The 15127-nt window shown below is 44.0% G+C and overlaps 1 protein-coding gene across 1 annotated transcript in view; it reads left to right on the top strand.

Moving 5' to 3' along the window:
• The window catches only part of GXYLT2 (glucoside xylosyltransferase 2), a 38248-nt gene extending 24116 nt beyond the window's left edge, over positions 1–14132 (top strand). Inside the window, exons 5-7 of the mRNA XM_075938648.2 lie at positions 928–1051; positions 6185–6357; positions 8829–14132. Of these exons, the coding sequence (XP_075794763.1) occupies positions 928–1051; positions 6185–6357; positions 8829–9011 (480 nt within the window). The 3' untranslated portion in view covers positions 9012–14132. The remainder of the gene's footprint in view (positions 1–927; positions 1052–6184; positions 6358–8828) is intronic.
• The last annotated feature ends 995 nt before the right edge of the window (positions 14133–15127 follow it).

The raw sequence follows: 15127 nt of genomic DNA, 5'->3' as shown, positions 1-15127 counted from the left end.
CCCAAAACCAGAGTTTTAAGACCCTGAAAGTTCAGCCGCCTAAAGGCAAAAGGAAATCTGGTATCATTGATTGTGTCTTCTCCCATTGGAGACACATGGAAAAAATAAACTCAGTGCTGAGCATGCTGGAACTTTTAAAAAAAAAATCTCACTGGTAATGAAATGAGGGCAGCGTGACTGAAATAAGGTGCTTTCTTTGCATTGAATGAGGCCTGCTATTGTGCTCCCTGACACTCTTGCAAATCGCAAGTGGATGTCAGTGGAGCTACTGGAGGAAGCAGGGAGAGCATTGTGCCCGTTGGCTTTGTCCTTTGCATGTCAAAGGGCTGGGCCTGTGGAACCGTTATTTACCATGGTGAGCACATGTTCGCCTCACTCCTCTTGTGAGTAAGTGCCTGGCAGTGTGAAGAAATGCAAGGCTCCGGGCATAGCTGTGCCAGCTCATAGGCAGCCCCAGGAACGAATCGTTTCTCCAAAGTTCTGACTGTCCCCTGCTCAGAAAGGGAAGTAAGTTACCTCAGCATTTGAGAAGGTGCCGCAAGCTTCCCCCAACTGGCACATGCTCCCTCTCTGGCCAGTGAGTAGGAAGGCTGGAGCCAGAGCTGTACCCACTCCCACTCTTCTTTTCCCTCTCCCCGGCCTATTGCTCTCAAGGGCAAACAGGCCGCGCGCCACGCCAGTCCAATACTCAAGTGGTTTTGCTTCTCTGTTCAGCTGAGTAAGATGAGCGTGGCCCAACCTTCAGTGAGTCCTGCCACTCCACTGGTGGCCCGGCCCAACACTTCCTCAAAGTGCCCCTCCACTCCTCTGGGTGCGGGAGCAGGGCTGGGGAGAGTTCTGCAGATGTGGGCATTAAGCCGGGGCTTTATTACCCTGTTGTTTGGTAAAACATTAACCCTCTGGCTCTGATTTCTTTCTGCCTTGTAGAACAGCATGATACCAACAGGCTTGACGTGGGAGGAAATGTTGTACCCTTTATACCAAAAGTATAAAAACTACATTACATGGGGAGACCAGGACTTGCTAAATATTATTTTTTACTTTAACCCAGGTAGGTAATGATTCCTGTTAGTCTCACGCTTCTCTCGTAGCAAATGACGGGCTAGACCTGGTGTAATCCAGTCATGGGGTGGTTCGTATTGAAACACGTACATGAGATTGAATTCTGGCCTGAAATGAATAACCTAAGGAAGTGGTGGGACTCTGCACCCTGCAGGCCACATCTGGCCCATTGGGGTTCCATGCATTCCCATTCTGACCCCCTCCCCTATACCTCTTGCACATGGGGGGCCCCGCACTTACCTACTTCTTCCCCTTCCTCCCAGCATTTCCGGAGCATCGTGAATCAGCTGATTCAAAGTGTTTAAGCTTGAGAGGAAGGAGCAGGGATGGGGTGCGTCAACCAATTAATGGGGCTCAGGAAGTGCTGGGAGGGAGGGGGAGGAGCAGGGATGGGACACACTTGGGTGAGGAGGCAAGGAAGAGGCAGACTGAGATTTTATGATGTATTGTAAAGGAAGTGTTATTTCAAGTAGATAACAGTTCTATTAATATATGAATGGTTCAAGCATTTCCATTTGTTCTGAAGGATGCAGCATGCCATGTGTTCGTGTATTTCATCTTATTCCTGGGGTCATGGCTAGTGCACATGCCCGATTCCAGTCTCATGGCCCACTGAGATGAAGAGCCACTCATGTGGCCCACTCATTAGCTTTGGTTGCCCATCCTAAACTGCAGTCAGGTATACACATGGGATTTACACCCACTGGGACTACTCTGGGACATAAGGGATGGAGCCAACTTCCTGTGCAGAAGTCTATTTATATTCTCTAAAGAGTCTGGAAAATGGAGAAGAGTTTTCTGGGCATGGTACTATCTGCAGGCTGAATCCTGAGTTGAAGTTAGTCACGCACATACTTACATGCTTTGCTGCTTTGGAGCCTAGCTAAGCGACATTTTTGTCTTCCAATTCATGGATGTTTATCTGAATCTGACATTGCCCGCCTTTGTCCAAATCCACAGCTACTTCCTGACGTTCAGCTCAATCCCAAAATTGATTAAAGGGCTGACCGTGTCAAAGCTGACAGAGGCAACTGCTCTGAAAACAGCATTTAAAACCCTTTTTTCTCCCTTGAAAAATGTCTTCCCTTTCCAACCCTGTGCGAAAAGCCAGACCTTCCAGACAGACATTGTGCTGGTTCTTTGGCTGAGTTACCCAGCCCAGTAACCTCAGGATGTTCAGATCATTTGTATTCCCAAATGCGTTGCATTCTGTGCTCTCCTTTTTCCTGCCTGCTCTGGGCCTGTGAACAGGAAGGAAAGGAAAACCCTACAAGACCATTTGTTATTAGAGAGCAAATTTGATACCCCACTTGCCTAAGAGAGTAGATAAAACAAGCAGAGGGACAGTGTAAGCTACAAACGCAGGCCACGAACCCAAACAAAACAGCATATTTGTTTCTGACTTATGCCCACCAGCCTGGCACAGGGTCTTTTTAAGCAGCTTACTTTATTTTTGGCTTTTCCCCTAGTTCGTCTTGAATGTACGTCTTAATCACAAAGCTGCTGTATGTTTAGAAGTGGCTAGTGATTTTTGGCTTCCTCAATTTTAAAGGGGTCTGAATTTCAAAAAGGTGCTAGGCACCCTCCTGTGAAATCAGGCCCCTTGAAAGGGCCTCATGTTGGTCTCGGACTTTTCCACAATCATGTCTCAGTTTTGAAAACTTAGTCTGAAGTTCTGTGGCAGGGTCCCTGCTATGGATGTTAAATTGCAGCTATATGACTAATCGTGGAGTCGATACAATTTGTATCGACTACACGATTCGTTGATAAGGACCTCTCTGCAGAGTCATAGCAGGGTTAACTCCAGGAGCCGGGATTGAGCAGTCCCGGCTCATGCTGGCTCCAGGAGCCACCTTTGCTGCGGCTCTGCATTCTAAAGGTAGGAAGAACCACTGGGGCTCTTGATACATTTAAAATGCAGAGGTGCAGCATCCTGGACCAGCATGAGCTGGGACTGCTCAGTCCTGGCTCATGCTGAGTCCAGCAGCCCCTGTTCGCGGCGGCCCACCCTGCTGGAGCAGCCTTAGCCCACTGTGTGCCTCGGCAGCTGCAGGCAGCGGCTTCTTCGCAGCAGCTTCCTCCACCCCCCACTGCCTGTGATAGAAGCAGTGGAGTGAGGAGGAGGCAGTACTGTGGAGCTTGTGCTTGGCCAGCACTGGTTCCTGTCCCCCTCCTCCCTTGCAGCGAGTAGTCGATATTCCAGTCGACTACCTGGTAAGTACAAGCTTATTGGAGTTGTCGCCTAGTCAACCACTCGCTAACCTAGTCCCTGCTCACTTGAAGAATTTGGGGCCTTTTTTCTGGACCTACACCATCATGCTGGTATGCCAGTCTGACCTGCTTTGACTCTTCCCCCTTGTTCCCTAGCATGATCTGGAGCACAGCTTGAATATGGAAGAACTTTTATTCTGTTCCTTTTTGTCAGTCTATCAAATTGTCAGGCAAGCGACAAGGGCTATAATAAAATCCAAACAAAAATCAGAAAGTCGAAACGGGAAATGCAATACAGTAAAACAACTGTTATGGCAACAGATATTTAATGCAGATAAATGTCAAGGCAGAGATATGTAGTAAATGTCTGGTCATTCTCACTGGGGCACCTGGCATTGGCCACTGTCAGAAGAAAGGATACTAAGGTAGATGGACCTTTAGTCTGACCCAGTCTGGGTGTTTTTATGCTCTTATGTCCCCAATTAATGTTTTGGTTGCACAAGTAATAGCCTCATAATCCTAGAAAAAGGCTAATGTCGCAGAGTTCAAAATCTGCATACTCCTCATTATTAAATGTTATAATAATTTCCAAAAAGAAACCGACATTTTGGGCAATACAGCCTTGTGCTGCAGTTTGTGGGGAAGGAAAGAAGACAAAGCTAGTTCAGACTCGCAATGATCCTTTATCGTGGGGGAGAAAATGGAGAAACCACTTGAATTCTGGGACTAGCAAAGTCCTGATTAGTTCCACATGTGAATATTGCTTTTCATTTCATAGGCCCTGTGTTTTCTTCACATCTGGTAAATATGCTCACAGGAACTATTTGGTATTTTCAGCCTTTCAGAACAAACAACAAAACTTTCCTTTCCATTGCCAATTTAGAAAGCCCTATTACAAAGGGCTATCAATTTAAAAACAGAGAAATTAGAGGACAATTAAATTATCTAGTCCCATCCCCTGCAGCTTTTCCAGTGAATTAGCCAGGCATATACCTAGCCATTTTATCTGGGCAAGTATAACCTCGGTCTCCTGAAATAACCCAGCCATGCAAAAGAAACCAAATCCAATCCGATAACCCTTGCACCCCCCAGGCAGCTCTGATATTAATAGACTTGAAGGAGTGACTCTAATCAGCACCTCATTGAGTGCTGAGACAGTGGAGGGGTGGGAGAGAGGAGAATGGGTAAACGCTACATGTGAAAGCTTAATGCAGTATGGTGCTTTGTTCAAGGGATGCCAATATCCATGCCAGAAGTTAATCGGTTAAATGACATAATTGTAATTGTTTAACCAGTGAACTGTGCAGCTGAGGAGTGGGGGTGGGGACTGCTTAGGTCAGGATTCTGCCAGACGGGGTGCAGTAGGCAGGGGGGCTGTTCCCCCTGCTCGGCCCCCTGTTAACTGGTTACTAAGCAAGCATGCCGGTAAGGCTAATGCTTACTGGTTAACCTTTAACCTTTTATATCCCTATCTTGTTCAGTATTAACGGCCAGGCGGGGAGGGAGGGTTTATGCTTGTGCAGAATGCTGAGTACTGGCATCATTCTGATAGAGCCCTTGTTCTAGAGCTCATTGTATCCAGTGGAAAGACCCCCATTGGCATTAAGGACCTGAATCCAAACCCATTGCAGCTTCCACTGATTCTAGCATGGATGGAGCTAAGCATGAGAAATGTCGTGCTGAACTGAAGGAGCTTGGAGAGAGGCCATCACGGCCACCTCCTGCATTGCGGGAGGTCAAAGTACTTCTGCTTCCCCCTGCATGAACGCACACAAGGGCCAGTTGCAGCTGTACTGGGCAGGATGAGTGGAGGCCCAGGGAAGGCCAAATGAAAGAGTCATTCTTCAGTGCTTATGGTTCAGCCATGATTCTGCTGTCACGGAGCCGCAGCCAGTGAGTGCTTCATTCTCTGGCTGGGAGGTGACCTCCCGGACTTGTCATGAGTGTGCCTAGCATGCTGTGGGTGCTGGGACTGTACAGAGTCAATTGAGAGAACAGGAATAACATAAGCCTGTTCCTACGACACTTTGCAAGGCAGTAGCTGGCTTTGGGACTCCATCTGGAACTGCATCGCTCGCAGACAGAAGGGCTTAGAAACAAGAAGAGTGGTTCTGTGCATACAGCGTGCGCTGTGTGCTAGTGACCACACAGATCCCCGTGGAAATAAACCATCTCATTGTATGCTCTGGGAATCCATGGTGCAACAAATGGCCTTCATCAGGCTTGGCAAGTCAGCAGCCTAGGTGAGAGTTTCAGTGGGAAGCATGGAAATAGTTGGAAAGCTTTGTCGTGCTGCACCAGTTGGAGTCCAATTCAGCCAACCACTGCAAGTCTGCCTTCAAGTGGGATGTAGGTGACGGTGGCTTGCACGGCCTCTCTCTCATTGCGTAGCTTGCCTGTACACAGACATGGCTAGAGAGGATGCTGGACCTCAGGCACGGGGCCAAATCTCCAGTGGTAACAATCCCTAGGCCCTTAATGGTGGGACTCTGTCATTTCCTGAAGAAACCTGGGTTAGAATGCTAGGCTCTCTTCCCTGAGCCACTACCAACAAAATGACTGACAACCTTCCTGACTAAAACCATGAGCAGTCCTGTCGCACCTCAGAAATAAATAAATATGGTATCGTGAGCTTTCGTGGGCAGAGCCCACTTCTTCAGATGAGCAGAGTGGAGAGAAGAGGGGGAATCTCAAAATTTATAACAAAGGGTTCCCCCTTTTCTCTCCACTCTGCTCATCTGAGGAAGTGGGTTTTGCCTAAGGTGCTGCAGAACTACTCATTGTTTTTAAAGCTACAGATGAACGCAGCTATCGCTCGGAAACCTTCCTGACTGACAATCCGCTTGTGGTAATCGTTGAGTTCAATCTCTCTCTCTCTCTCTCTCTCTCTCTCTCTCATTGATCTTGCCAGAGTGTCTCTATGTGTTTCCCTGTCAGTGGAACTACCGGCCTGACCACTGTATGTATGGGAGTAACTGTAAAGGCGCAGAAGAGGAAGGTATATCGGTTCTGCATGGTAACAGAGGGGTCTACCATGACGACAAGCAGCCTACTTTTAAGGCACTCTATGAAGTGATACGTGATGTAAGTGTTTTGCTTTCTGGTGTTTTTTATTTGGGAGAAAGTAGTGCAAGATCTTATGGCAGAGTGCTCCATGGACTGAGTAGATCAAGTTTGAGGTAGGGATGTTATGTTGCGGTTAATCAGCTAATTGAGTAGTCTGTGGAATTTCCATCGAGTACTCGCTTAGTTGATAAGGGGGGAGGGCACTGGCTACCACCACTGCGGCTCTGCAATTTAAAAGTAGTTGAAGCCAGGCATGCAGCAGGGTTAACGGGCATGTCTAAGGACTAAGCAGTCCCAGCTTGCACCGGCCTCAGGAGCTAATCCTGCTGCGGCTCTGCGTTTTAAATATATTTTAATGCATTTTAAATGTGTTTTAAATTTAAAATGCAGAGTTGCAGTGGGGCTTGTTCCTGAGGTTGGTGCGAACCGGAACTGAACAGTCCTGGCTCATGCCAGCTCCGGGACACTGCAGCTCTGCCTCCCATCCCCCCGCACTGTGGAGATGGTGCTGGGGGGAACTGGCTCCTGCTTCCCACCCTCCCCAGACACAGAGGCAGCGGGGTGGGGGTGGGATGGGGGAAGCAAGTAATTGACTTGACTACCCGATGTACTTATTGGGTAGTCAAGTCAATTACTCATTTCCCCCGCCCCCCACCCGGTGCTGCCTCTGACATTTATGCTTATCGGGTAGTTGACTACTCCCTTACATCCCTAGTCTGAGGCTACGGGTCCTGTATACATACACATTGTTCACAAAACTGTGCTGGTCTCCTCCATCTTACAAAGTGTGTGCACAAAGGTTGATTGAAACTTTCATCCTCGGTGTTAAACTTCAAACACTAAGGCCTGGTAAACTGCTTCTCTAGGGTACCAATGGAAACAGGGCTTTGAATGAGCTGGCTCTTACATCCTTAGCTATGGCATTAGAACAGACTCCAGAACTGTCCTAAAGAGCCTGATCCTGGCAAGGGCTGAGCACTCTCAAATGCTCTGTACCTTCAAGTGAATGCACGGTGCTCAGCACCTTGTACAAGTTGTCCCTTGTTTCCCCTCGATGGGATGGAATTCTAAGGTCAGCTGCTGAGCTGGGGGTTTTGCTAAGTGTTTCAGGGATTCTCTTTGTTTCTTCTTGAGAAGCTGGATTTAGTTCTCTTCCCGTATTCGTTAACTAGAAGATTTACCTGGCGTTGCTCAGGTCCTTAACTCAGATGAGTTTTATTTTTCTTCATTTAAATCATTGCTCTGGGGTGGGGTTGGAGCGGGGAAGGGGAGGTTCGGTATACAAGCTGCCCCAGGGGGAGAGAACAACCCCAGCCCTCTCTCACCGCAGTAGCTTGTGGCCAGGTGAGAAGTGCCTCTCCATGGTCACTGCAGCTCCAGTGGGCACAGCCAGAGGGGAAGTGCAAGTCCCCTGGCTGAGGGACAAACACACAGACAGACAAATTCTCTGAAATATATAGTAGATAGCTGTCCGTTTCTCCACCCCTGCTGGCCCAGTGAGGTTATAGATGTCTCAGTCCCCATCTCTGGCCCCTTGCTGTCCCCCTGTGGTCATTCTGCAATACCACTCCCTTCTACCTGACTCCTCCATTTTCATTTTATGAGAAACAATCAAATTCCAGGCATGTCCCGTTGTCCTGGCACAACGTAATCCTGACCTTGCTTTAAGTTAGATTGAGAGGAAGCTGCAAACCAAATTTGGTGGTGCTAGCACTTACTGTTTAGGAGGAGTTCCTGAACAAACTGACTCATAGACAGACAGATGCACGTGTCTAAATATATATAATATGGGACCTATGTGTAAGCTGCATAAGCACAGCAAAAAACCTCCAGTTACTCTGGCTTCCTGCTACTTAGCAGGCTGACTATAAGTGTCATGGTCTCATGTAGCAACAGGTCCACATACGGGATAACAGCCTGCTAATGCAGCCAATTAATGAAGTTATTCCTAGCACAAGTGGCATAGGCTTGTGCTTAATGAGCTGAAGTCCCTGGTTTAGGTTTCCGCTGCTGACCCCAATTGGGGATTTTTACAGCAGCCTATCATTCTACAACATAGTATTCTGTAGTATCTCAAAGATTGGAATAGAGCTGCCTCAGACTTCTCAGTGGAAGAAAGATTTCCATCAATGAGCATAAGAAAATGCATGGCCCCAGTTGTATTTCCCCCTAGTCTAGGCTTTAAATATGTGATTTCTGAGAAGCTGGCTGTGCCACACAACATGGCTGGGCAGAGCTTTCTGAAAGCTCACAGTCTCAAATGGATTTGACAAGTGGTTTCAGTGCATCAGAAGTCAGTGGAGACTCGGGAGCAATCCAGTGCCAATTTGTATAGGACCAGTTTATGGGCTGAATAGTGGCCCTGTGGGAATTGAGGATGTTTAGCTCCCTGGGAATATCTCCTAACTAAAAGTCGTTTTAAATTTTCAAATGTTATTTACAGCTACTAAAAATAATCAGTTCTCTTCTCTGGTTTCCTTCCCTTTCAGTTTCCCTTTGAAGACAATCTCTTCCAGTCCTTGTTCTACCCTCTTCAGTCTAAGTTTCTGGATACTGTGCACACTTTATGTGGGCGAATTCCACAAGTTTTTCTGAAGCAGATTGAGAAAACAATGAAGAAGGCTTACGAAAATCGTGTCATTGTTCGTTTGGGAGTCAATTATCGATACTGAACATTGCTAAATTTTATGTGGTCTTTTTCATCCTTGTATCCAAATATTGGGAGGCAGATGAAATGAAGGTTAGTTTAAGATTCATGTTAGAAACAAACCATTGTCTAAATTGGAACAATTAACCAAGGATCACAGTCAGTGTTTCCTCTAATCTTTTCCTTCCATGTGCGGAATACATTTTAATATGTACAATGGCATGTGCAAATGTGCACCACCAGTAGGAACAGAACACCGAGCTGTGGGCATTTTGCTAATCAGCGGGGTGGCAATTGAATCTCTCCTGAGCCATACAAGCTAAAGGCCACACAAGCTTGCAGTGAATTCGGATCATGGTGGATTCTGCATCGCTGATCACTTTTAAATCAAGCGTGGGTCTTTTTCTGAAAGATCTGCTCTAGGAATTATTGTAGAAAAGTTCTGTGACCTGTATTATACAGGGAGGTGTGAGTAGATGATCACAATGTTCTGTTCCAGCCTTGGAATTCATGAATTTATCTGTTATGTTAAAAACTCCTTAAATTATTAAAACAGAATTTTAAAAATCCATGAAAATTGCCACTGCTCATGCTCTTTGTTCACGTTCTGCATTTCTCTCAGCTTGAGCAAGGAGAACCAATGGTTTGATTGTCACTAGTATGAGTTACATGTTTTTAGTTGTGCCCTGTTTAAGTTTAAACACTTCAGGATTTGTTTAAAAACAAATGTTTTCATTGGCAGTGTTTTTAAGTTGTTGAATTATCGCTATAATATTTTATAAAGGGTTTTTTTTCATTCTGCCAGATTTAAATTTGGGTCTAGATATAAATTGACATCATCACTGACTTAAAAATAGATGTTCAAATCATCATGACAAGGTAGGTTAAAAATGACTGTGTGAAAGGGAAACCATCTGCTTAAAAATCATTGAAAGGTGGGGGGGGGGGGAGACTGTTTACTTCGTGCATTTGACAGCACTTTGTATCTAGTGAGTATTATTGTTCCTGAGGTTGAGTTTCCCTGTTTTGTGTGGGCCTTTCACACAGCAACAGGAAGGAGACCCATTAAAGCCACTAAGAACAACATATGCACAGATATTGGGAGAGGGCTGTGGAGATAAGTACATACCTGAAACTTTGTGTGAAATTGCCTAGATTTTAAGTGTCTGTTTTTAAATTCCCCTCTGTGTTTTAAATGCATTACCTTTTCTTGCTATTATGTGGATTTAATTATGTTAAAAATAGGCCAAGAACATTGTGAATGAACTGTAGGAAAATAGGTACTATTGATCTGTTTTCCTCATTAACCTTCTTTTAATTGCTATTTACTGCTTGGGAATAATTCTGTACCACCGAGAACCTTTCTTCCAGCCAAGCATGACTGGGAGACTGAGATTGGATTGTTGCATGTGACTGTTTTTCCAGTATGCCAGAAATCCACTTGGTTCTTGGACATAAAAAAATAAAATCCACATCTTTGCTTGGCACTTTCATCCCTTGAAGTTCACTATCTGTGTAGGATTTTAACTAATAGCCTCAAAGTGGAATGGGCTACAAGATGGGTTTGATTATTGTTTTACTTAAAATATCTAATTTAGGTTAGATTTCAAAAGAATGTTCATGTTGTAAGTAATTAGAAGGTTACAGACAGTGTTAACACAGCTCATTAAAATTTGCAATAGTTAAGATGCTGAGAAGAAGCTGTTGGAAATCTGAAACTAAGGAAACTGTAAGGCCTTGTCTATACTTACCAGGAGGTCGGTGCTGCAGAGATTGATCTCCTGGGCTCAATTTAGTGAATCTAGTAAAGACTAAATCGACCACTGATTGTGCTCCTGTCGACTCCAGTACTCCACCGGTTTGAGAAGAGTAAGGGGAGTCAACAGGAGAGGTTCTCCCGTTGACTCCCTGCAGTGGTAACATGAATTAAGGTATGTTGACCTAGCTACACTATTCACATAGCTGGTGTTGCGTACCTTAGTTTGATATTGCCTCCTAGCATAGACCTGGCCTAAGTTAAAATCTTGAGGGATGTATACAGCTGAAGGGTGGTTTTGTTCAGCATGTGGAAGGCAACTGAATAGAAGTCCTTACCTTATCTGTTCATCTGAAAAAATCAGCCATCACTTGGAACTCTCTCTTAAGTGTAGTACACAAGGAGTTGAGGGTGAACTATTCTGTAATGAGCCAGTTGCTATGGACTGCACTGTACTATGCATGTAATAGCAGTGCTTTTCCAGACATACCTACTTACCTTGCGTGGCTGGTGAGTGTAAAGGGCAGATCATTTTAATAAGACTCTAGAAGTTCAAGACAGCCAGCAGTGTTGGTATTGCTGCCTTCACCACTCATGATTGATAGTTTTGCAAGGGAACTGGTGCCAACCGAAAATCCTTATGTTTGTCCCTATTCTCCAGTAACAGCAGACTGTCTGTCTCTCTCTTTCCCTTTGCCTAATCAGAATGGTTTACACAAATGTGCCTAAATATAATATCTGGCTAGGGAAGAGGAAGACCTGAAGTTTGCTGGCAGCTAACACTGCCAAATGGGCAGGTTGTACACAGTGGTAAGTGTCTGTGGAAACCTTTCACAAATACCTGGGGTGTGAAAACATGTGACACATCTGTAGGCATATCCGCTTAATGTCCTGACCTCACCAAAGTCAGTGATTTCACCCCAGGGCTGGACTAGTCTTTAGAAGAGACACAACAGACAAAAGAGCAGTTCTTGGACACGGACACGCACGCACACACACGCACCGTGTACCTTTGACTCATGTGCACATTATCTCATACTCTTATGATATAAGAGATCAAAGTACCTTAACTAGCAATGGACAGAAGCGGGCATTCTAAACAGTCATGCACTCATCACTCTTACGAGGACCAGAAAGGCATTTAAACCTATGTAGTGCAGTCGTGGAATATTTAATTTTAATTCCTGGAGGCAGGCGAAGTCTTCAGAACTTGAGTTTTCATTTAAAAAAAAAAAAAAAAAGGAAGTTTTTGGCCCTGGTGATTGCAGAAACGAGCTTGAAAACGTGACCTGAGTGCACCGCAACTACTTAAAAGCTAGACAACAAATAAAATGACCCTGAAGTGCTTTCTCTCAAAAGCTTCATGGAACGTATTTTAAATATATCCTCATGCTGTCTCTGAGCTTAAGTCATGATTTGGGGTTGGCAATAGTGCACACTTAAGAAATAGTTTTATTCTTCCTATGTCAGGATAAAGCAGCCTGTCTGTAGGTTATATTGTGTTAGCTTTGATGTCTTCTGAGCATTTATAAATTGCTCATCTCTGGTATCTACAAGCTACAGAAGTTAGTAGAGCAAAAGTCTTCTTGCTCAGAACTTGAAACTCTGGATTTTAGAACAGTTGGGCTCCTCATATTGCAGTAAAGTTGCTAACTCTTAGACGCTTCTTAGGCTATGATTATGTTCATTATGATGCAATAGAACTGGAAACCATGAAGACGTTTGTAATGAAGGAATCAAATAAGATACTCTAGTTAATTATGAAATAAAGGCATTATTACTTAAACTTTATTCGGTATTGAAACTGTTTACAGGAGGTGCTATATTTTTATAAAGAATAATGTTATAGTAACAGTAGAGTAAGGCATAAGAAATACGCATTTTAATGTGAAAATAACTTTCAGTATAATCTCCAGGCAATTTATGCAGGAAAAAGTAATTTTTTTGTAAAGTGCTTTTCTGAAAAAATTAATTGAACTGTAATTTGAAAACATCAAAGCCTTTTTTAAAAGTGGCGTCATTTTGTTTGTTCTCATTCCAACTAGAATTATTAATTTATATTTTATTACTGCTTTCAAAAACATATTATGTCTTAATTTCAACAGCAGTTGGTTTTAATATTAAGCTTACTTTAATCATATTCCATACTCATGGCTAATTACTTGTAAATTACCCTCATTTACTTTAATAATGGTAAATAATTATCTAAGATTTATATTTGTTTCTCCCCCTCATATGTACTATTACTTATTAAGTTTAAAAAAAAAAAAAAAGCCAGCAAACCTCCCACATTGTTCATGTACCACACTAAACAATTACACCATAATGTATGGTGTACTAAAAGAGGAAACACAAATGTAGTTATCTATAAATGAATACAGATTCCTTCTTTAGCACATTCAGAGTGTTGGTAATCCATATTTCATGAAGAAAAATTAATCTGCTGCATTCAGAACAGTGTGGTCTGATACAGCCTAAGGAACCGACTCCTAGTTAATTGAACGCAGGCTGTGATCCTGCAAAGTCTTACTCATGTGCTTAAACTTTTCACACTGTGAGTAGCCCCACTGCAGACCAGGGAACTACTCACCTGTGCCTAAGGGCATGTCTTCACAACAGGCTGGATTGATAGGCAGCAATCAATCCAGCAGAGGTCAATTTATCATGTCTAGTATAGATGCAATAAACCGATTGCTGAGCGCTCTTCTGATGACTCCAGTGTTCCACCAAAACAAGAAGAATAAGCCAAGTCAACAGGAGAGCATCAGCTGTCGACGTGCCCTGGTGAAAATACTGTGGTAAGCACACCAAAGTACATCAACTTCAGCTACATGAGTCATGTAACTAAAGTTGTATAACTTAGGTCGACGGCCCACAGTAGTGTAGATAAGGCCTATGTCTTGGAATGATCAAGGCTGTAAAAGCACATTTCCAGGTTTTAAATTTTCAGTGTTGTACTTGAACTTGTTAAAATTAGACACATAAGGGCCTGACACTGAGAGGTGCTGAGCACTTCCTTTCAGCCCTAAGCCCATTAAGGAAGTGTCAGAATAACAATATTCATTATACAGTGAGTAACTGCCAAGCGGGGAGGCATTTGTTTGTAACATTTTTATAATGTGTGGCTATTTGGCTGACCATTTTGCTGTAATTTCTTTTTCTTTACAGGTGGAAACTGGATAACATTTTGGGATATGGGTGTGCATGTATGAGTGTGTGTGTATGTGTGTTTGCAAAGAATTATGATCAATTTCTGTATCATTTAAATGCTTGTATATTTCTATCTGACAAGTGCACCAATTGTTTATAGCTCCCAAGGAGGCATTCCAGTGCATTTCTATGTTTAAGATTCTTTGGCTTACAGTATAAATAAATACACTTTTAAGCAGACTTCGTGTTTTCATGGTTGTTGGTTTTTTTTGTTTTTTTAATCAGAACAGAGTGAAAGGATCCTAGTAATAGGTCTCGTTACTTTAAGAACCATATTTTGCCCTGACCTCCTAAATGCACAACACAATGGAGGTTTGGCAATTGCTGAGTGTGGTTAAGCAGTTCTGAATTAGACTGTTCTGAAGATGTTGCACATTAAACATAAATGATCATTTTCTGTTATACTGTTTTGAAGTACAAAACTTTATTTTTCCATAATGATTTAAGATTAGATTGTAAAACTTTGGTTTTTTTAAATTCCATTCTGTGGAATTTTTAACATTTAGCAATGAAAATATAATCCAGAATGTTCCAGATCAAACTGTTCTCCTAGTACATCTATGTACCAGATACACCCACAGAACTGCACCCTCTTTCACCAACAATGAATTTGGCTCTTTGATGTCAGAAGTCTGTATTTGCGTAACTGATGGCATAGTGGGCACTAATCTTTATACCTCCCCCAGGTTTATTTCAGTCATCCTTTCTTGGTGAGCTAGTTTGTATAAAATTGACATCAGAGCTCTGAGCTTTCTCTTGAATACATTTGTGCCTTTGTAAATTCATTACTATGATTTGTGTGCCTTTAAAGATCTTACCTGTTCAAGATAAATGGCATGTGCAACGATCGAGCCTAAAGAGAAATTGGTCCTCTTTCTGTCATGGGTGGTTGGTGAAGATAGGGCTGAGCGAGGCTAGCCCCCATCCTCATCCCCACCTCTTCTGCTGAGGCTCTGCCAGCCATGGGAGCCAAGCTGCCTCCCCGCCCCCTTCACCATGGAGAGAGAAGAGGTGGGCACATGTGAACCCAGTCTCCCTGGCCCTGGAGCAGGAGGAGGGCGGGTGGCCCCAGCCTCCCCACCCCCAGAGCAAAGGGAGGGAGAGTGGCTTGTGGCTCCAGCCACCCCAGAGCACGGGGAGGGCGGGTGGTGCATGGCTATAGACTCCCTGGCCAC

Source organism: Pelodiscus sinensis, chromosome 11 (assembly GCF_052426305.1).
Source record: "Pelodiscus sinensis isolate ZL-2025 chromosome 11, ASM5242630v1, whole genome shotgun sequence".
NCBI classification, from domain to species: domain Eukaryota; kingdom Metazoa; phylum Chordata; order Testudines; family Trionychidae; genus Pelodiscus; species Pelodiscus sinensis.
This window is presented reverse-complemented; position numbering and strand designations above follow the sequence as displayed.